General features: G+C 37.7%; 1 protein-coding gene across 1 annotated transcript in view; it reads right to left on the reverse strand.

Annotated features, from left to right (window-relative positions):
• Positions 1-1,249: 1,249 nt before the first annotated feature.
• Positions 1,250-24,749, reverse strand: part of cxcl12 (C-X-C motif chemokine ligand 12) — a 48,546-nt gene continuing 25,046 nt past the window's right edge. Inside the window, exon 4 of the mRNA NM_001015764.1 lies at positions 1,250-3,939. Within this exon, the coding sequence (NP_001015764.1) occupies positions 3,924-3,939 (16 nt within the window). The 3' untranslated portion in view covers positions 1,250-3,923. The remainder of the gene's footprint in view (positions 3,940-24,749) is intronic.

Consider the following 24,749-nt stretch of genomic DNA (forward strand, 5'->3'; position numbering starts at 1 on the left):
AACACTATTGTATTCTACAGAACTTATCTGTTATCTGTTATGTAACCTGTGCCTTTTCTCCTTTTTTCCAGCTTGAATGGCTGCCCCCGCGGCTACACAGCAGCTTATTATATAAATTATAGTAGTGTTACTGTAGCAAACACACCAGTTTTACCAGTGCAGGGCAACAGTGCATTATATTTTTATTACTGTAAAGCTCTTTCATTTTTTGGTGTTAATGTTCCTTTAAATTATAATCTTCAGAGCAACAATATGGAAGCTAAGCATTCTAGACTCCTAGGTGCAAAAACCAAATAAGCTTTGTGTTCAATAAACAGTCTCTTTTTTCCCTCCCTAAGCAAAGCTCAGATTTTGTGCACTGACCTTATTTTATTTTACTTTAACTTTTTTAGCTCAACAGTGTTTTATGATTTGTTTTTTTTCTTGCCTTGGCATTTTGCTTGTAGGTTTTTTAAATATGTCCTTTTGGCTCCCTTATAATTATTTAAAGATGCTGCTATCCCATCTGCCCAGTAAACCTTACACTGACCTTCCCCCCGTATATTTGCTAACATTCCTATTTAACCACAGAAGTTTCTTTCTTTATATACAGGTATTTGTTTCCCATAGGAATATTCATAGAGGACTATTTTTACAACATTCCATTTATCCATTGCTCATAATCATAGTTTGCTCTTGTCTGTGATAATGTTACTACCATGTTAATGTTATCCAACCCCTATAAATCCTCTTTATTAATTAACCTACAACTTGCACTTTGTTTGTGACCAAAGAATATAATTTTGGTTAGGAACCACTGTAGTAGTTAGACACGTAAACATCACTGTGTCTTATTTTTGATGCCTTGCAGGGGTTAATTCTGTGCCAGGATTATTTATGTTCTCCCTGTGCTTGCGTGGCTTCTTTCAGGTACACTGCTCCCATGCTCCAAAAACAAGCACGGGAGCAAAGTTACTACAAGGTAACTTATTAAATTGCATTCTACCCAGCATCCAACCATTTCTTACTGCATGAACTGCAGCATTAATCATTGTTCTATGCCATATACACTTGGCACAGAATTACTGACTATTTAGCATATGCCTACTTGTGGCTTCTCCCACACTGTCAACCCATTACAGGTGCCTTATACATCAGTGAAATTTTTTTTATGGCACCATTAATACATGAATGCATTGTCAGGAATACAGGAACATGAAGTGACAAGCACAAAATCTTAATAAATGATCTTCAATCAGACAAAAAGCAGTAACAAAATCCTTTATCCTTTATTATGTAGATATTACTTAGATATAAGGGCATAGGCAGATACAAGTAATCAAAAATATATATTTTGTATAAAAAAAAGTAGCTATGTAGAGGGTTACAAAAAGACACAGAACAGACGGGCACAGACGGAACTGCCTTCATGATACCAAGGTTCACTTTTCACATTATCTGGGAATTTTAATGCAATGAAGGAAGGAAAATAGACAGCAGATTAAAATAACTCTGCAAATATGAATGTCCCTGTAGGAATCCAGTGGATAAAAGATGCAAATTTATGGGTTTATATGTGCCATTTTTGCTTACCTAGGAATATACAGTTTAGGGAAGACAGCCTTATAGTTACAGAAGACATTGATTTATTTAGTTTACCTGTGTTTATGCATGAAGAAAGGCAAAACCATGTACAACATACAATATTAGGTTATGTTAAAGGGTTTATGTAAAGGAAGACACAAAGGGCTAAACTTTACCAATAAGAATAATACAAAAGCATAATCATCCATACTAGACCCTACAAGATGAAATGTAAGACCATTTTAAGCCCAATTTGTTTTTAAAATGACAATTTGAATTCAAACCAGCACCAGAAGCTATACTCATAAAAAAATCCCCCCACTACATTGAAAACCTACAGGGGATCCAAATTACATGTATACAAGTTATTTAGCAACATTCCTGCTAAATCCATAGCATGTGTGCATTCATGTGGCTCATGTATACAACACATACAAAGACAGATCTTTACACTGCAAGCAGTACACTCTGTCATTTCTGCTATAAAAAACGAAGCTGCTTTCAGGTAGAAAATTCTTCTAAGCAATAGTAAATACATAATTTATCTTCAGTGTTTTTCCAACAAAAAATCAGTTTATACCAGATTCAGTCCTCCAGGATCTGAAGCAGGTCACTAAGGCAGGTCACTGGAAGTGTATAACCTAGCAGCTAAAAATCTATAGCAGCCCAATTTGTACTCATGCAAAGCCGTAACTTTTTAATCACTCCCTAGGAGTACTGAAGATGCCAAGATAGACTCCAACTAACTTCATAGGAGTAATTTACAAACTCAGCAACAAGTGCAATGACGCTAAAATGTATAAAATGTTATCCTTATTGATGCTATTCATTAAAAGTACTTGCATTCCTTCACACTTTTTGCACCTCAGTATAGTTGCAACAAGCACCATTGCATCTGTCCTGCCTCTTCTGCTGAATAGTGCAGAGGCGTGCCAACTGATATTATAGAACCCTAGGGCTACCTCCATCTTAAACATAATGGTAATTCCAAGGTTTCCATAGTGGGGTGCAAAGGTAATTTTAACTTAAAGCATTGAAAAACCTGACTTTCAAAAAGTTGTAATTCGTATCTAGTTTAATACCAAATATATGCATGTCTTTTTATGCATCAATCACAAGCGCAATTAAGCAGAAAAAATTATGGAATTAGGGGAATGGTAGGAGTTGCAGTTTAACAACAGAAACAGCAAGAGACAAGCATTTTATGTAATGCAGAGATGCCCAACCTGGGTCCCTCTAGCTATAAAACTGTATTATTCCACTGACAGCCATTTCACTTCATTGCTGGTGAAAAATTCCCAGTATCAACCCAAAACTAGTGATGAGTGAATTTTTTTCGCCAGACATAGATTTGCAGCGAATTTCCTCATTTCGCCATTGACAAATTGTTTCGCTAAACTTCCGAGGAAATTTACCACTGAAAAATTCGGCACACATAAGAAATGCCCGTGGATGCATAAAAAAGGGTGCGGTCGTGTAAAAATGGGGGCAGGCGACAAAAAAAAAAATCGAATTTTGCTGTTGTTTTGCAAATTTTTGGGCGAAGCGAAAAGGGACAGATTCACTTATCACTACTGATTACCTGACAGACAACTTAAAAAGAAGGGCAATGCTTCTATACTCCTCCAGTAAAGTGCCTCCAATAAATTGGCCCAGGAGTAAAGAGGGCCCAGGGGGTCTATAATTAATAAGCAATTTTAAAATGATTTATGAAGTTAGTTCAGCTGCTGAAAGTTGTGGGGGCCCTTTGATAAATTTGCTGTAAATCCCAGTTGCCTTACTAAAAAGGACTGCTTGTGGGTAATTTCTGACGACAATGAATATTTGACCCATCAGAGTACATGTGATATACTAGCATTGAAAAAATTATTGCCTCTGCCAAGCAAGCACATTTTTGTGATTATGACTAAAACCACATCTGCTTTAACACTTTTTGCATCAGCAAGGCTAAAGCTTTTGGCTAAAAAAAACATAATCAGCATATTGAAATGTAATTACCTAATTTAAAAAGAGTGGTGCCCTGCACAGTGCTCTATTTGGTGCCAAATGCCCTTTGTGATTTGTGCCTGTGCTCTTCCCTATTGAAAACAAATGTGCAGGCCTTAAGTGCCATCTGACAGGAAGCAAAGTTGGAAAGATTAGAAGAAAGTTTTCAAAAAAAAGTTCATATATCAGTGCAGCCGTCCATTCTGCATTAGTACTGGCATGAAAAGCATCATGTCTTTCTATGTAGGTAGAAGAAGCACCTTATGATTCATATGAGTACTGTGTGCAGCTAGAAGCCTGTGGAGTTGCTTGTAGTCAATGCTGGAGCTTCAGTTGTACATCGTTACTTCTGCGCCAGAAAACTGACAAAGAAATTAAGTCTTTACCTTCCTGTTAACAAAGAAAAGACATTTGTCAGCGCAAGCTGTCAGCACTTTCCTCTCCATTCTTCTTCATTACTAAAGCAGTAGTATTATAGATAGTTAGCATAGTAAGAGGGCCACATTCATTGTGTGTGCAGAACACTCTTAGGGCTCTGGCACACGGGAAGATTAGACGCCCGCGACAAATCTCCCTTGTCACGGGCGACTAATCTCCCACCGGTGAAAATGTAAGTCGCGATCGCGGCAAATCGCCGAAAATTTTTCGCGAGGCAACTTCGGTGATTTGCCGAAATTGCCTGCACAGCGTGTGCCATCCCACCGGTGACTTACATTTTCGCCGGTGGGATGGCAATTCGGGGAGATTAGTCGCCCGCGAACAGGGAGATTTGTTGCGGGCGACTAATCTCGCCGTGTGCCAGAGCCCTTACTCTGCATGTTTGCATTTGCACAGATAAGTAGGAACTACTTTATTGTTTATGGATCTTCCATAGACAACAACAGAAAAACTAAAATTAGGTGCTTTTTTCTTTTGAAGTCTTTGGAAACAGCTAAGGCAAGAAATGCAGCAGGTCCAGACCATTGCTATGAATAAATGTAATTATTTCAACACACTATGCTCTCATTTTGCATAGTCTAAAGCAGGGGTAGGGAAGCTATGGCTCGGAAGCCAGATGTGACTCTTTAGATGGCTGCATCTGGCTCGCTGCCAAATCTTTAATAAAAAAAAAATAACAGGGGGCGTGGCCTGCGCTCGGCGGATAGAAGACGTGTTCTAAGCCTTAGAACACGTCTTCTATCCACCGAGCGCAGGCCATTACCTCCTCTGCATCGTATCCGGCATCCTTGGCACCCACCCTACCTTGCCCCACAGCATCCGCGGCCAAACATATTGTATGGCTCTCACAGAATTACATTTTAATATATGTGGCCAAAAAGGTTCCCGACCCCTGGTCTAAAGTAATGTTGAATCAACACTATGTAATATAGCGATTAGAGCAGGAATGACTGCCTGTGACATTGCTAAGCCCCACCCACCCTATGCATATTCACTGCCCCAGCCACCAGAGTCTAAACCGGAAGCTGGCATAAGGTCTGGGTAGAGCACAGTTTTCAATCTGTTATGGACATATTTGAACCCAAAGGTATTAAAATAAAAGCACTTACTTCTATTTTACATTATTTTACATGGTTTAGTGCATTGTAAAAAATTATGGTATATAACCCCTATAACAAAATACAAGTAGGTGGCAACTAAGTGGTAGTAGACCATCCATTATAGCAAATCTGTTTTTTGTGTGACGATGAAGTAGGGGTCTGGGGCAACAACTCTTTTTAATTTGAAAAAGTTACAGTTTTTCTCGCACTGACTTCAATATCTGTTTTTTTTTTTTTTAAATGAGTTTATTCGAATTTTAAAAAAATAAGAAATTATAGAGTTTTAGTAAATCTGCACCTTAGTGGCATATTCATTAAGATGTGAGATCATTACAGAAAAATTCACCCACTTTTTATTCATTTCTATGGGATTTTTAAAAGTGTATTTATCAATGGGTAAAAGTTAGAACTCACCATTTGAGAAATATGCTTCTAAAAATCCCATAGGAATGGATAGAATGCGGGTACGATTTTATGTATCATGCTCTAAACTCACATTTTGAAAAATCTGCTCCTTAATGTCTGTTGGCCTGGGTGCCTGGAGATGTCTCCCCCTTAACTACCAACCATTCCATAGATGCTTATCCAGAGTCACACCTATTCAGAGTTCTATCCCAGAGATAACAGCAGTTCTTGCTAGGACGTTAGTGCCTGAATCATGCTTAACACTGCAGCAACCAGGCAGTCCACTACAGGTAAGACCGCCACAAGGGTAAGACAGTAAAAACAAGTAAAATATAAATTCCCCAGATTCAATATAGCTTGAACAGTCAGTTTCTTGCATGTCTGTAGCTTTCAGTGTGAATGAGGATGTTTAGATAACTTCTCTAAGGGCTGTGACAGATGGGGAGATTAGTCGCTGTCCCACGATGTAAATCGCCGGTCATAGGTGGATTTTCAATAAGGCTAGGGGAGGCTAAGCCTACCCAAACCTGCTTGGCACCTTAAAAAAACAAAACTAAACAAAAAAAACCTCACTCCGTTTCTGCACTGTCCTGGAAACCTCCTGTACTTGCAAGCCGATTTTGCTGTGCTCCGACTGGATCTTTCTTCTTGTGGATTCTCCAATCAGAGCACAGCTTTCTTGACAGACAGTACAATTGACCAATCAAAGCACAGATGCGCACAGGGTTCGTGAGATTTTGCAAACTGAAGGTAGTGCAGAAATGAAGACTGAAAAGAAGAATCTGCAGCTGTAACTTTACCTGAGAGTTACAAACTGTAACTTTACCTGTTATTTTTTGCAGTTACTATTTTGTTTTTTTACTTTTGTCATTGTTTTGTTCATTTCTAGTTACAGTGGGGCCAATGTTGTGTATTGGTGCCAGTGTTATAGTGCCAGGGCCAGAATATCTGCCATCCGTACCCACTACTTCTCATGGCATGTAATATGCTGGTTTTGTAAATACAGACTGCGTCTCACTATATATAATGTGCCTGGGATGTCAGTACCCACTGTCTCTCTCTCTATAAAACTAACTTAAACACATATAAAGGGGAGGTTCACTTTTAAGTTAACATTTAGTATGTTATAGAATGGCCCATTCCTAGCAACTTTGCAATTGGTCTTCCTAATTCATTTTTTTATAGTTCTTGAGAAATTTGCCTTTCTCTTTCTGCCTCTTTCCAGCTTTCAAATGGGGGTCACTGACCCCGGCAGCCAAAAAGTATTGCTCTGTGAGGCTACAATTTTATTATTATTGTAATTTTTTATTACTTATTTTTCCATGCAGGCCCCTTAACTATTCATATTCCCATCTCTTGTTTAAACCACTACCTGGCTGCTAGTATAAATAAGACCCTAGCAACCAGATAGCTGCTGAAATACCAAATGGAGAGCTGCTAAACAAAAAGCTAAATAACTGAAAAACCATTAAAAATAAAAGAGGACCAACTGCAAATTGTCTCAGAATATCAATGTCTACATTATATTAAAAGTTAATTTAAAGGTGACCTACCCCTTTAAGCTAACTGATCTTAACACAAATGGATGGAGAACCCCTAACAGAAGTGCACGTATGAATACTTTTACATCCTAAGCATTTTAGGGTTAAAAAAGCACTCCCACCCACACTTTTGCACAGAATCCCTGGGTGTCAGTGGGAACCGCAAGAGATAGCTGGGAGGTTAATTTTTTACACCAGCAGCAAATCCACTAAGTCTCACATTAGCTGTAGGTCAGTCTGTGTATGGCCCATCTTTAGCCTCCCCAAACAAAAAAGTCACCCTCCGTCTATGTCGCCGGTGGTATGGCATACATGGCGCAGCGATTTGCCTATATCGCCAAAGTTGCCTTGAGTGGAAACTTTGGTGATTTCGACGCTGTGTATGCCATCCCACCGGCGATTTTCATTCTAGCCGGTGGGATGGCATTTCGGGGAGATTATTCGCTCGCGACAAGGGAGATATGTCACGCGGCAACTAATCTCCCTAACAGAAAGAAACCTACAAAAGTTGTAAATGTTCTAGCTGCTGGACTCTTCGTTTGATAATCACATAATAGTGCAACCTGTTATTTGTATTGTAATGCATTGCTTGCATATTGTTATATATATCAACATGTTATTCAGCATTAAACAAAAGAAGGTACATTATTCCTTACACAACATGTATTTTTATATCAGAGGGAAGTAAACCATTACCACACTTATCAGTGTAAGCACTGGCCAACTTCACTATTACATATTATGCAACTTATATTATTCTTCTTTCATTTGTCTAATTTCGATTGATGCTCTTCTGTAAGTGAAGGTCCTTGGTGAGTTATGTTTTTGCAATCTTTCTGCACATACCAGAGATTAAACATTATAACCAAGAAATGCATCATTTTAAGAGATATGACTGTCACCAAATAATAGCTGTTTGCCTTTTCTAGCTGTCAGTTCTGCTCTTTGTAGTTTTTACACAAGGCAGTGCTGTAAGGCTATAACCTTAGACCACAGCGAGTAGTCAAATTTATCAACACTCTGATTTTTGTGGTTTTATGTTTTTGAAACCACAAATAAACTGATTTCCATTAAAACCATGAATGTCTAGTTATTTATTAAAAGATCCAAATTGAAGAATCACGAACAAATTAAATTGCGGAACAATAAGGACATGATAACCACACAATTTTTGTTTTGTTTTTTTGTTTTGTTTTCCTACGAATCTTTATAGACTTACAAAGAGAAAAAAAAACGAAAATCTCTAAAAACACAAGACAACTCCCATTGATTTCTACATAACAGATTTTAGATGGCAAAGTTTTGTATTAGTGTTTTTTTGTGGTTTTGACGCATAATAAATTGTGAAAAATTTGCATTTTTTTTCACCACAAAATTGATTTTTGGCACAAAAAAAACACAAATTCTTAAAAAAAAACTATATACAAATGTTAGTAAATGGGTCCCAGGGGAAATATATTTCATCTGGTTTCCAAAAAAATCAACACAAGCATAATACAGGCATGGGATCCCTTATCCGGAAACACTTTATCCAGAAAGCTCTGAATTACAGAAAGCCTGTCTCCCATAGACTCAATTTTAATCAATTAATTCAGAATTTTAAATTTAATTTCCTTTTTCTCTGTAGTAATAAAATAGTACCTTGTAAGTGATTCCAACTTAGTTATAAATAATCCGTATTGGATGCAAAACAATCCTTTTGGGTTTAATTAATATTTTATTGATTTTTTAGTAGACTTAAGGTATGGAGATCCAAATTACCGAAAGACCCCTTATCCAGAATACCCTTGGTCCCCGAGCATTCTGGATAACGGGTCCTATACCTGTAAATTAATTTGCCTCTTTAGCGGGTGCTATTAATCTCTCCCTATTGTTCTTAAACCCATGTAACTGAATGTACACAAACAAGTGGCAGCTAAGAAATTTAGTTGCAAACATGTCTATGCTAACTGGTAAATACACACAGTGCCTGTGGTAAAATACACACAGAGCCTGCCCCCACAAGCGCTTAGGCTTCATCTTGCGCTTGCCCCCTTGTCCTTTTACTTTAGAAAGCAAACATTTATGCTCCTGTGTAGGAAAGTTTTAGCAAAACTCAAGTGGATTACATTTACTGTTATCCAATTAATGTTCTAAATACTACATCATTAATAATTTGTTTGACGTGATAAAGTCATGCTGATTATTGCAGAATATAGGCACTGGCATATTATAGGTTGAAATAGAGAAGGATTACCTGTTATCTATTTTGTAGTTTTACAGGAGCTGGAATGCATCCTAATTCTGAATGTGATCAAACTTTAAAGGAAATTGGCCACTACAGAAGTCAAATTTACAGGCCTATAATTGCCAGTTTGAGATCATCACCACATGTGGCCTATATGAAGCTTTAAAGGAACAGTAACACCAAAACATGTATATATGTTAAAGAAATTAAACTATAATGTACTGCTGACCTGCACTGGTAAAAGTTTTGTGTGTTTGCTTCAGAAACATTACTAGAGTTTATATAAACCCTGGTGTGTAGCCATGGGGGCAGCCATTCAAAAGAAGAAAAGGCACAGGTTATATAGCAGCTAACAGATAAGACACCATTGTATTCTACAGGGTTTATCTGTTAGCTGCTATATAACCTGTGCCTTTTCTCCTTTTTTCCAGCTTCAATGGCTGCCCCCACGACTACATAGCAGCTTATTTATATAAACTATAGTAGTGTTCCTGAAGCAAACACCCCAGTTTTACCAGTGCAGGGCAACAGTGTGTTAGGATCTGAAGTTAACCTGGTTTATTTATAGTTTACTATAAGTTTAATTATAAATCATTTGAGTTAGCAAAACTACAAAATAACAAAAGCTAAATCTTTACTTATAATAGTCAAACAGTTGCACTCATTGGAAGAGTAAATGTACCAGAAAGAACACAAGCTGGTTAACATTGCTAAACTGTAAAATCTGTTTTAGATCTGATATAGAATAGTCTAGTGATGAACCTCCCTGAGTGGCAATCATCAAACAGTTGATAGCTCTCATCACAACTCAAAATTTGCAATTGGACCTACCCGATCTATGGTGAATCCCAAAAAAGTGTGTCTATAGGCATAGGGGAACCCTAGAGCTACAATAATCCTAAATGTGGTGAATATGTAATTTTAACTCCTGTGCTAAATGATGCAATCCCCATTCCAACAATTTTGAGTGTAAGAGTACAATGTTTATACAGTGAGCACCTTGCATGTCCAAATGTTTTGCAATTTAGGATGGGATGGGCAGCAGGGGAGATTCCTATGTGGCTTCCCTATCTTGCCCTTTATAAATACAGTGCAGTGCTGTATTCATGGGCCAGCTGCAGGTTTCTGCACTCCAAAATGGAATGGAGAGACCTGCAGCAATTCATTTAGCCAGGAAGGCAGAGTGCTCCTGTTTTTTTGCACTTTGTACCCTGTGTTCCCTTTCATAAACCTTATATATTAAAAATATAATGCAGCCAATGTAATGCAGGCTGGTTTCTTTTTTTGGTGTGAATAATAAACTCTTTCTTATAACAATTCCTACTGTTACAAATAATAAAGTAGATATAAGGAATTGTGAATTAAATCTTATGAAGGTTTAAAACTGATACAGATGCATGCTGCCAATGACTCTAATACACATTTCCAAGAATGCCATCATTACACATCTTAGTGAATAATAAGTACTTTTCTTTTTAACATTTATTTTTCTTGAAAACAGTGCTTTCTGATTCTCTGGTGCTTTCCCTGCGTGAGGAGGACACAACAGCTTTTTAATATGGATCTCTTAATGTCATAATGAAAGGATTTGTTCACTGTGGAAACACAGGACCCTTACTTTAGTGGAACTTCCTGCCTTAGCAGTTCAGTTGTGACTTTAATGAGGTAAATTTAATTATAGAACCATGATTAATTAGGCTGTAAAACCACCATCTCAAAATGTACAATGGATACAAGAAATTTGTGATGTTTCCCTATTTATCACTGGGTAGGCTAGCAACCTTTTCCATTCTGACTAGTAGCATTTTATGCCTGACTGGTGAACCTCAATAACATCAGCAGGGGTACAAGTACCATTAGTGCAGCAGGTGAAGTGGGTTAGATTTAGGAGCCAACAGGCTGTTAAAAGCATTTTTTTTACATCAACACTTAATTACATACTTAAACACACTTAAACATATACAGTAACTGTACTATCTATATATTGATTATTACAGACTAAAAATGTATTCATGGGATGTGGTATATAAAGTATGAGAAAGTCAAGTCAATAAGAACCAAAGCTATATCAGCTGTATATTACTTGTCATTTTTAAGTAAGATACAAGTAAGTATTTTAGTAAGACTGCAATATGTTGCTGTTGATCCCTTGATCACTAATCACTCTCTAACAGTAATCACTCTCTAACATTAGGTTGCTTCGCTATAAAAAGGGATCATATTTATTATATGAAGGTCACTATACACTTATTTGTTATTCAGAAAACTTTGAATTACAGAAAGGCCATCTCCCATAGACTCCATTTTAATCCAAAAATTAACATTTTTAAAAAACTATATGCTTTTTCTCTGTGATAATTAAACAGTACCTTGTACTTGATTCCACCTAAGTTATATTTAACCTTACTGGAGGCAAGTCTATCCTATTGGGTTTAATTAATGTTTAAATTATTTTTTAGTAGATGTAAGGTAAGGAGATCCAAATTACAGAAAGTTCCCTTATCATTCTGAGCATTCTGGATAAACATGATACCTGTTTATATAAAATAGAATTTCTGAGCATTGTAACGCTGCACTGTAGTCTGTAGCTGCTGACATATTTCAATATTCCTTACTGAATGTTTACTTTTTTCTATCTTAAGCTTTAGAAAGGGACTATGGTTGAGCCTAAAGCATCACTATCGTGTACAGGCAGTCATTTTTTTATTTTGGTTAGCTATTTCTTCAGTTTAGATTATATATCACAAGTCCTACTCTGTACTTTAAAATAAGAGAAATTGGTATTTATCTGTTGTTCTTTACGGAAAGCCAACTGCATGTTCTGTCCAATAATTAATAATAAAAACCCATTGCTGTATTTTTATCTGCTGTAAAAGCATTTAAAGTCTTTAAAAATAAAATATCAGTATAGCAAAGAATGGTTCTGTGTTAAATGGTGTGTTAAAGGCCTTTACAGTGCTAATACCCCAAACAGGACACACGTAAAATAAAGGCCCTACACTGGAAATGTGCTTGAGATGACTTTTTTGATGACAGTAGTTAGTGTGTGGTAGAAGAAACATAGCAATGTTGAACATAATATATTATTTTGATAAGTTAATTTCTTTATCACTGCTACATACTGCACTTAACAGCATACCAACACCATCCAAGTAATTGGGCCTTCCTTGTTTTAAATAATAAAGAGAAAAAAGACTTGTAGAATTATACATCTTGAAGACCACATATACTGTATGTATCCAAACCTACTCTGTGCGTAGCAATTATTCCCACTGTCAGTGGCTTTGTTTTCCCTTGATTTAGCCAGTGGGTGGCTGTGTAGGAAACATCACAAACATCCTGCTGGATGTTATTTTCAACAGAAGTAACAGAGCAGGCTGCTGTGTGCTTTATTATGCAAGAGCTCCAGAATGATATTCATTGATTTGGGGCGGTATTAACATGACAAGTGAAAGGCAGATAGGGACTAAAAGTCACTAATGTGCAAATTCTAGTACATTAGTACTTTCAATTGTGTGATACGGGCACAATACATACATACATTTTTTTACATTTGGTTATTCAACCATACCATAGAACAAGACAATTTGTTATAATTTTGAGCCTTGAGAGTCCAACAAGTTGATAAATATTTAGTTTGGAAGTTAAGCAGCTGGTCATTAGTTCACAGATTACTTTTTTCAGGCAGACAGGTCACTCAGTGTCAATACACTATCCCATGCAGCAACCTCTCAGAGTAAAATCACAAGGGTTTTGATTATGTATTTAGATAATTATAGCCAGAACTGAGAGATGAGACTGAGATGATGATAGGCATGTTTTCCAGCAAATATTGTTGTCTGACCTGCACCTGCAACTTTATGTTATTGCCACTGAACTAATTAGGGAGCATTTTAAGCTGTTAATTGCCTTGGCCAAAAAAGCCCAGAAATGTGCCACATGTGATCCATGTGAAAAAGGGTTCATTTTGGGCTGAACGTGATCCATTTTTTTTTTTTTCAACCAAAGTTCATTATGTAACTATGTCACAAAAAAAGGTTAATCTTTGCAGGCAGATCAAACCAAACTATTTTTTGGCTTTTAAAATTTATGAAAAGCAACTCAAAGTTTCCATTTTACAGAACTGTTATACAGAAGACCCCTGCCATATTTTTTTGACAACAAAAAAAACCCCATTAATTTTATTACTCAAATTATGTGGCACACACAGGCCCCAAGAAATGCAGAGACCATTCACATTTCACCCCACACCTTGTGTCTCATACCCCCTTGTAGAAGAGCTCTACAGCTTGTGTGTTTCCCTTATAAAGGTGTATTCTAAGGTTCTTCTTTGTAAGCAGTCAGTAGAAGAAGAGTAAATATCTGCATTTGTTACTTTTTATTGCTCAAACTAATGCTCCACGGAGAAATTAGTCGCCCATACAAAAACTCTGCTACTGCGGACAACTTACCTCTCCAAAATGCCTTTCCACTGGCAAAAAAGTGAATTGCTGGTGGAAAGGCATACATGTTGCTTAATTTTTCCGAGGTCACTTGGAAGGCAGCTTTGCACAACTTCAGAAAAGGAAGTGTATGCCTTTTCAGCAGCAATTCACTTTGTTGCCTGTGGAAAGGCATTTCAGGGAGATTAGTCACCCACGGTGGGGCATTAGCCTGAGGAGAATCAAATGGCCATTCAAGTCAGGCAAAGTTTCCCCCCATGTATAAAACAGGAAATACAACCCCTTTACTAGCATTGCAATGCAGCCCATACTTGTAGAGGCACAGGCACTGTATGGAACAAACTATAAACAGGAAGCATTCAGCACCTAATAGTTATAATGAAAAAGAAGTACTAAAACAGTATTAGATATTGCAAACAGCATATATACTGCTTAGTAGGTCTATTAACAGCTTAATAGGTCTATTGAGATATTTCACCATTGTCAGCAAACCCCACTTCCGGCCACAATGTTATTAAGTTTACCCACATCTTGTAACCCATAGCAACAAATCAGATGTTTGTTCAGACAGCTGACCAGTAAATTCTACCTGCTGATTGGTTTCTATGGGTTACTAGACAACTAGCAAATTTGAGACCATTTATTATATAACCCTTATAGTTTCTGAAACCTGCCCATGCAACACTCTCCCTGCAACAAAGCTGGCTTAATCAGTAATTAAACAGGCAGGTCTATCATAGTTACCATCATGTTACTGATGACAATTGTGTTGCCATGTTAATATCCAAAAACATGATGGTTTGATCAATGGTGCTATTAATCTACTGTGACTTGTGATATGTATGCTAACAAATCTTACACAGAAATGCCAAAGTAAATTCTGAGCTAACATTATAGGGCTGATTTATTAAAGTACGACAGGTACAAAATACCAAAAATTCATATTTGCGTATTTTCTGCGACCTTTTCGTATATTTGTGCGACTTTTTCGTACTTTGCGTGACTTTTTTGAGTGCCATTGAGCTAACATTATACGACAGGTATGAAATAAAAAAAATTTGTATTTGTTTGTACTGTGCGTATTTTCTACGACTTTTTCGTATATTTGCGTGACTTTTTTGTACTTTGCGACAAAATTTGTGCAACAAAATCGTATTGTCACGCCAAGTACGAAAGTTTCTGATTCATTCAAGCTTCGATATCGTGACTTTCCTTGGGCCAGGTTGGAGCTGCAGAGTGCCATTAAGTCTTATGGGACGCTTCCAAAAACATGCACAGAAGGATCAAAGTCAGAAAAGTTTTCCCACCGTTTACGATCGCTCGGATACGAAAATTTTGTGACTTTCGGATTGCCAATACGATATTATTGTGACTAATACGATTTTTTCGTAAGCATTTTCGTGATATTTGCGATCAGCAGAAATTGTTATATCTAATCCAAATTTTACCCAGTTCGGGATTTAAACTCGTACTTTGATGAATCAGCCCCTTCCTTCTTAGAAAAGATTTGATTACTGACACCTTTTTCTGGAAGAAAATACTGGCCTTCCTATGTTTCTGTGTTTCTTCCCTTTTTAAATTATAGGCATAAAGCTACTTTTTTACTGGCCAGGTGGTAACCCTAATTACACAATATACATGAAAGTCTTTTTTAGGTAACATTAAAGGATTTAAGTAATTTACAGAGGCATGAAGTGATTTTGATTCATTATAACTAAACTAATGCTGTACTAGTTTTTATTAAATCAGAATTAGACACATTTAGTAATTACCAGCCAGTTTATTTTATCTGTGCCAAGCATGCCTTTAAAGCAATGTGTTGTGGTGTTGCTATGGTAGCAGCAGACTACAGTTCCTTCTATGTTTATTTGCATGCCAGCACCCAGAATGCGCTTCACACTATGCAGCTAAACAGATGGCTTGCACTCATGTGGTAGGCACATGTGAAGTAATATCACAAAAAAATATTTTTTAAATAAACTGCATTCGCTAATAAAATAGTGGCTAAACCAATTGTCAGATTAACAAGTAAACTGCAGTAGAGCATGCTGTAACTTCAATTTCATATCTGTAATGCTTGCTCCGTAGCATTGCTGAAATATTTGCAGTGGTCTGTGCTGTGTGTTTTCTACAATCTATGGCCAATTATTTTACATTCACTCTTTTCCCAAAGTGATAATTATTACCAAAAACAGACAGACAGGATAATTGGCTCCTTGTGAAAATAACCCTACTGTTTTTTGTGAATGTGACATGTATCTTAGGTTGAAAGCACTGCTGTTGCAAGAACTCACGTGAATGATAAACAATCTCTGTAAAGTTGTGCATGACATGTCAACACTATAAAATTGAAATAAAGGATAAAAATAATAAATAGTAATTACCTCATGGTAATAAAGTAAGACCTACAGTCCTATAGAAAGATATGAGATCATTTACAAATATATTGAATTTAAGACTTTCCCACTAATTTTTTTTTTTATCTACTTGTGCAACATTGGTGCAAATTATCAATTGTTGCAACCAAATGGCAGTAGAGTTTTGGGGAAAAATCAAAGTCCAGATTACTCAGAGTAACCATTGTTTCTACGCAACTAATTATGACATGAAGGACATGAGACAGTCATAAAAATAAAGAGAAAAGCACTACCCTATGCTAGCACAAAACCCACTATAATATTTATGACAATAAAATAATGTTCCCAACACTATCTTGCTAAACACTACATATACCACTCTTAATAAATTCTGAAAAAAAACTTGGACTTCTGGCACATGGAGCATGTTATCTAAATAACTTCACTCAGGAATTAAAGCCTAGCTGCCTTACAATACAAATTGACAACTGCCTTGGTTTGGAGCACATACAGTCAATTTTCTCCTCAATATCCAAAGACCATAGTTTGATGCTGGCATTTGCAATCAGTTGAACAATTAATTGTTTACATTATTTTAATTTTTTTTGAGCCAATGAGGGCAAATTTATCTCACTAATTCATTTTGCTTAAGTATTTAGAAGTCTGTAGCAATGTCTCTGACCACTGTGACAGAATATTCAATGTTATATAGCTATTTGGAGATAAAGCTTGCTAAAAGAAAGACATCAATATCACATAAATACTTATTCTTTCAAAATGCACAATCTTGTGCTTTTCTCCGTCAGTCAGTTGCGCCTACAACCACTTTCATTTAAAGGAGAAGGAAAGGCTAATAAAGAGTTAATCTCAAGCTGCAGGCATACCTTCAGTTGTCTCAATAGTGCCCTTAAGTCTCCCCATATTTCACCTGTTCAGAAGATCAGAAGCCAAACAGGAAGAAAAAACTCTGAGCTGTGTAAAGAAAGTTCCCATAATGCCTCACTCCTGCACAGACACGGAGACCAAGTAAACATTCTCAGTTAGTAAGACTATGAGTCAGCTTCCTGCTGATTGGCTCAGATCCACATTCCTAAGGGGGGGGGAGTTCTTAGCATTCTTGATGGGGGAGCAGGAAAGAGCAGAAAGCAAAGAGCTGGGTGTCTCTGGCAGAGGAAAACAGACACAACAAAGGTCGATTCACTAAAGTGCGACAATTAGCGCACGATTCACAACAGTATTACCGCGTGCGTTGTCGCACATCGCATGCGTTAATTTACGCGCTATTGCATGCGTTAATTTGCGCGCAGAAATGAATACTAACGCATGATTCACAAACACTTAGACGCGCTAAATATCACATTAGTCTATGCGAAAATTAACACCTACTTGAGGCACGCGGTAATTATACCGTTCATGAGCTTTTGGCAATAAAATATGGACTTATCAGTGTTATTTATTCAAGTGTGTGTCGGCCCTAGAGTTATGCAGCCTCCAGTTTGCAGGGAAATGGTCATTTTTAATATAGTAATTTTACGAAAGTAATGGTATTATTATGGTACTATAGCGGCGCATATTTTGTCGCGAATATTTAGTCGCCATAATATTCGCTACTATAGAGGCGAATATTCGCACAAATACATTACAAGTTATATTTTGGCGACTATTCGGTCACGACATGACGCCGTTAGAATCTCGTGATAGGCGCGACTTGCGGCCATTTTGTCTCAGAGCCTGCAGTGACACATAGAGCCAAAATGCTCCAACCTGAGGAGAGGCGCTACATCTGCCGCTACCTCCTGCGCAAATCCAATGACAGGCAGGCGCTGGGGATCGTAGGGGTCCATGAAAGGAAGAGGGCAATCCTCCGCAGGCTGATGCGGAGGTTGGAACATCGGTTTGCCCTCCAAATGGACCTCAGACTTCTCCAGCGGATATGGTTGGATATTAAGCACAGGAGTCCAGATTTAATCGCTGAAATAGTGGAAGGCAATTATTGTACTTTGTTAGGGTTTCAAAGAATACGTTAAATAAATATATATATATATATATATATTATAATTAGATATGGTACCCTCAGCAGGACATTGGGGCAGAAAAACAGAATTTACCAAAGCTTGCCAGTTGCTTGGATTTCCATCTTATCATTACTATCCTTACTTAGTATAGCAGCTTTCTTAGCCTTCCCAAACTTGCCTGACAGTTAAAAATAAAACTTAGCAGTAGTATGCATAGTATGAGTAATTTGGGGAAGGACCACGAATGTTTTAGGGGGCCCTGGCTAACAATGTCTGTGTGTCCTTTGTATTGATGTGAGGGTTCACAGGGGGAGGGGCCATTGGGGGCGTGGGAGGAGGGGGGCCCAAAAAATGTTGTTGTGAGGGGCCCCGTTATTTATGATGGTGGCCCTCTGTGTATGAATGTATATATACATATATACTGTATATATATATATATATATATATATATAATATATTTAAATAACATCTTGCAATACTGTCTCACAGAACTTCAGCTGGATGTAGCGCCTCATCAACCCCAGGCCCCCCAGGCTCCAGAGGCCCCCGAGGCCCCCCCGGCTGCAGAGGCCCCCGAGGCTCCAGAGGCCCCCCCAGCTACACCAGCGCCCCAGGCCCTGTACTCTCCCCAGGCCCTGGACAACTCTACCCCGGCCCTGGAGTTCTCTCCTCAGGCCAAAGACTGGGCACCAGGTCCTCCTGCAGACGGGGGACCCTCATGACAGACCGAAGATGTGGGGACCCAAACAACACCTGGGTGGACTGACCCCACACTTCGGTCAATGCAGGAGGATCTGGACACCATCAAGGCCCAGTTGGCCCAGCTGCAGCAGGATGTGGGGGAAATCAAGGCCAGCAAGGCCTAAGTTTTAAATTTTGAACATTTTTAAAAAAAAGTTGTTATTTTTGTACTTTTGAACTGAGTAATGTCTAATTATTTTGCCTTCATTCATATGGTACTCTATACTTTCATGTAGTTTCTCCACTCTTACATTTATCAGTAACAGCATTAATATGCTATATGGGTTAAATTTTGGCAAATATTCTTGCGACTATTTTGTCTTCAGGCCATTTTGCTGAATAGTAAAGCTTGCATTAATTAGTACGTAGCATATTTTCTGGTGAGTGTGATAACTGCCAATCAAATTGCAATATTATATTTGTCCCCCTTTAATAAACTGGCCATAACCTATTTTGCATTTATTCTGTGTCTAAAATGTGCCACTAAATTTAAGCCACTTTAGTAAACGGATCCCTAAGTATTTGGCAAAATATTTCTTAAATGCCCCCCCCCTCCCCATTTACTGGCCTAATTTGTTGTTGTACTCCACAGCTTTGAGGACATAAGTTACACACATAATAATAGGTGTGCCATACATACATTACATACAAGTAAAGTAAGTAGGAACCAAAGGCTATTTGTTGCAAAGGCTTGCTATTTATGTGCAGCTACTATTTATATGCTACCATTTATATGCTACTATTTATATGCACTATGTATATGCTACCATTTATATGCTACTATTTATATGCACTATTTATATTCGACTATTTATACGCGGCGACTATTTATATGCGGCGACTATACGCGGGCGTTGATTAGCGCATGTACCGTCAAAAAACGCACGAAAATAGTCTTCGCGACTAAAATATTGCATGCAGTATTGCGCGTAAATGTACACAAGTATGCTTATAGTGAATCGTGCGTTGTCGCGAAAATTTAGACGCAATAAAATTTTTAACGCACACTATAAATAGCGCATGGTTTAACGCACTTTTGTGAATCAACCCACTAATCTTTTGACAGAGAAGTCAGTGCAGCATTTCTGTGAGTGCTTATGGCTGTATTTACATAGACCTTTCTGATAAAGCTTACTTAGTTTTTGCCTTTCCTTCTCCTTTAAGGACATGTCAAACCCAAAAATAAGTTTTTGCCTAAGAAAATAAAACATAATTCTAAGCAACTTACCAAAATGAATTTATTAAAAATTGCAAAGGGTCAGTCTCCTCCAGCAAGACAGATCTGTCAGTCTGCTGCTTTGTGTTACATTGTTTCAAAAGTCAGAGCCACCAGGACAAAGAATAGAAAAGGACAGATAAATACTGCTTTTAATAGCAGTTATATATACAAACAACTCAAAAACCATTAAAAACTTTTGATGAATGTATATTGCAAAGTTGCTTAGAATTTGCTTTTATTTGGCAAAAAATATTATCTGATTGACTTGTCCTTTAAAGGTACTTTGCACTTCCGTATAGTTGTGCTGGGGGTTATGCAGTCCTTCCTCCCTTCCGTTTTGATTCGGATGCTGCTGCGCTTATTGACCCATTGGACCCCTGCAGTTACAGTCACCTCCTGACCAGGCTGCAGGATTCCTCCAGCACCCTGCATCATTATTTACAACACAATTGCACTGAAGGGATAGGCCACACATGTTGCTGACACCAGGCAGACTTTAAAAATATTCTACAACTAAGCTCATGTGCAGTTGCATCCATTTTGATTAATTGCCGCAACTGAGGCGTGGTGCAATTGTGCCAATTCGCATCCACAATGATGCTGCAATTCTGAGAATAACAGTGCATTGTGGGGGAAAAACATGGCGGTTGCACAGGAAATTGCACTTTGCACACTGGGTCAGTGAATACAATAATGTATTCATGTATAATGTATAGTGGGGTTAATCTTTTAGAGCAAAGCCTTTTGGAGGCACATGTGGTTTTACAGGTATAGGCTCCCTTATCCAGGAACTCTTTATACAGAAATCTCTGAATTACAGGGTAGTCACCTCCAAGATGAGGCATGGTCTACAGAAATGTACACCACAGCAATTCTTGGAGTCATACTACAAAGTGCACTTTTCCCCCCTAATTTACGTATATTTACTCAATCAAACATGAAATGAAATCTTGTAATATATGTGGAAAATCAAATTGCACTGATTTAGTGATGAGCGATTTTGTTCACAAAACTGTGGGAAAAATTTGCAACTAAACAAATTTGCTGAAACAAATGCAAGCAAAATGCAGCAAAACCCTGCGATTGACTTCAAAGGAGAAGCAAAGGCTAAGTGACTGGTAGGTGCCAAAATGTTAGGCAACCCCCAGTGATTTAAATCGCTTTCCTTTTACCCCGTGCTGGTGCCCCTGTTAGGAGAAAACCGCACCAGCCCTGGGTACCTGTAGCGAGCGTCTCCTGTTCCTTCTTCCGTCTTTGTGTGCTTGCGCATGCAAAGTAGAGTGAAAAGCCAAACAAAAAAGTAGGCTTTTTCATCTACTGCGCGTGCGTCGGCCCAGCGATTCCCCAGGCTGGTGTGGATTTCTTCTAACAGGAGCACCAGCCCGGGGTAAACGGTAAGCAAACACTTTGAAATTGTCTGAAATGTTTTGTGCACTCAACAAGCTGCTTTACTCTTGGGTAATGGCAAAGAATGCATTGTATGGCTTTTAGTCTTTTTTCCTATAGAAAAATAATTACCTCTAAGACAGTTCATTGTGGTTATGGCACAGTCTTTATATATAACCACAGCAATTTTAATAGACTCTTCCCAGGCGATATGCATTGTGTGCCATAAATCTAGGCACAAACCAGACTGTTCAGGAGAGGGCACTTCTCATTGCTGTAAAAGGGAGGTGACCCACAGTGATCAAGTGCATTTTGACTGCAACTACCAATAATCAAAATGGGTGGTGCCCAAATGGGCTTAGTAGTACTATTAAAATTATGAGGGACTGACACCATCTTTTTTCATTGACATCATTTAACAAGAGGATAGCTATCATCTTCCAACCGGCAGTCAAGACATTTTAGTGTATATTGTCAGGTTTTTAATTTCTGGGTGAATTGCTTCTTAGGTTCATTTGGTATATTCTTTGTCAGCAAAAAAGTAATTGAACCTAACTATGCAACTTGTCATTTGCTTAATGGAAACAGCCTATCACCAAAATACTAGTAGTCATTAAGGTGAACTTCAGGCATCAAGCTAGGTTTAGGCACTTCTCTGCCTGTTCAAAATTTCTAGTGGAGAATACACTACATGCCAATGTGTTGGTGAGAAAACACCACTGGTTGATGGATGATGATGATGAATAGGATATTTTCTTTGGAGGACAAGCACCTGAAACCATACTTGCCACTTTCCATTAACTCCAATGGGAACAGCCTTACACTGAACACTGACAGGTAGTCAATATTGTCAGTAATACAGACTGGAACATTTTTAGGTCTTAAATTGACTGTACTAGCAGTGTTGTGCAGCTTCCTTTGATATAAGTGGGAGGCATCTAAAATGGTTTTGGGTACCTCACCAACTGAAATAGACTGACATCTGAAAAAAACATCTCATGTGTCATAGTCATATACTTGTTTCAGTGCAAATACACTAATTAATATATAAACAATTAGAACATATTTTTCTTTTTTACCAAATTAGTTTGTTTGAGAAAACTGAACCCCTCGGTATGACATGACTTAATTCAGTTGGGTTTATGTAAAAAGGTGCATAAACACTATCTGAACCTCCAAAAAAAAAAGTTTTTTTTTTACACAGAACTACCTGATTCTGCATATTTTAAGGAAAGCATGATAGTATGCCTCTCCTACAAGGACCATTACCCCACCTTAGGTCAACAAAATTTAATACACTGTGAACCTAAAGGGGGCTGGGAAATGGTTTTGATGAGTATCACTGTACCCTTTCAATCTGTGAAATAAATTATGTCTGTGTTTAGAAAAAAGACATACTTTTGGCAGTTCAGAGAGTTGCATATCTCTATTTTAAAGGGAAAATATGCACCCATGTCCAACTTGAGTATATGAAATAAATAAATAGGCCAATGCCAAACACCTACTGTGCCTATTTTTATCAGGGAAAATTCACAGGCCAAATGATTGGATCACATAGCCGGGATACAGCCATCAGAACAAGCACCACATCGACATGCGCTCTTCGTCCCACCAGGATTTTTAAACTCGCCCAAACAACGTCTGGCAGATTCTTGCCCAGATATCAGTTGGGTAGGCCTGTTTTAGGGCCCCATACACAGGCCAATAAACTGCCAACTCAGACCACTGACAGCTTTTATTGGTCCATTTATGGCCGCCTCACCATTGAGATGATTTAGGCTGTGCTGACAATCTCTTTATCTAGCTCGCAAGTACCAAACATTGCATAGCTGGCATAGCTTCAGTTTCACAGTTTGCCCAGTTTACAAATGTTATAGATTCCTGATTAAACAATAGGCAAAACACATTTATGTTGCAAAGGTGTATACTGCCTCTGTAATGGAGATTTCAATACAAAAAAAAATAATTGATTGGTCCTTTGAACACTTTTGCAATATACATTAATTTTTTTATTGTTAGTGGATTCTACAGTATTGCTAGTTTTAAAAAGTTTTAATAGCATGCCTCCAGCTTAATATCTCTCTTTAAGTGTCAGAGTGCAAATGACCCTGTCTCTGCATATCTTGTATTCAGTTAACCCTAGCAATGCTAACTCTCAGTTGAGCCAAAAGCCTGGTATTAGCAGTCAAAAATGCACTTATAATAGATAATGTAAAAAATTGCTTAGAGAAGAACATTTTACGGTATATGTTACAAAGATTTAAACATTGATCAGCTTGAAGAGTGCACCAAATGGTCCCAACAGTATTGCCATTATGTATTAATAATCCTGTAATAAATGCACAGAAAATATGCTAGTCACAAATGTTCAATAGGTAGCTATACAAATACAATATGCAAGGAAGCAAAAGATATATGGAATATAAAACAAATATGTTTTAGTTTTAATTTAAGCTTTTATCAGAAGAGAAATGCTGGGATAACACCTAAACTTTTCATATTTAAATTTCTTTTTTGAACAACTATACCAATTACTGATATCCCTGCAATATTATTGCCTTAATAACAGTTATACAAGTCCGCCATGGTTGTCCTATTGATTAAGTGATTAAATGGCATTTCCATAGTTTTTGCTGGCATTTTTTGCTTAGAAAATCCACAACCACCAAATGTTGACAAATCTCCTGACTTTAGCTGTAAAGTAAGTTCAAATAAATGAATAGGATTTTTAAGCACTAAAATATGGGTGGGACAAATGTTTGCCTGTGAAGCATTGTTATGTGATTAATTTATATAAATGAAAATTATCATCTGGACAGAAAAACTCTGTGTGACAGATCCACTCAAGCTGTCCCAAATGTAGGCTTTTTTTTACCTGTAACAAATATACTTTGTGCCAAGTACTTAGTAAACCTCACATTCCAAAGCCACCTCCTCTTCCCTGACGAAAAGGGAATCATTTTGGGGTGACCTCTCTCAAGAGAGGTTCAGATTCTGAAAAAAAACACTCTGTCCTCCTCCTTTAAATTGGCTGCATCTGTGTCCCTGGTCAGAGTCCAGATGAATTCCTGCTGGATGGAGTTTTCCATGGAGTAGCAGTTGAGTGGAGTTCAGAGAAGCTGGATGCCGACTCTAGCCGATTCTGTACTGAAAACTTGGACTTAAAAATGCAGCCTCATCAAAGGCAAATATGAGCTAATGACAGGATTCTGTAAATCTTTTCTGCCTTTTGCTATATGCTGCTATTATCCTGCAAGCAGCCATACCTGGCAGCAGCATAGTAATTTAAACTGATCAATGGCAATGATACAGTTGTCCTTATTTACAAG

This window comes from Xenopus tropicalis, chromosome 7 (assembly GCF_000004195.4).
Source record: "Xenopus tropicalis strain Nigerian chromosome 7, UCB_Xtro_10.0, whole genome shotgun sequence".
NCBI lineage: Eukaryota > Metazoa > Chordata > Amphibia > Anura > Pipidae > Xenopus > Xenopus tropicalis.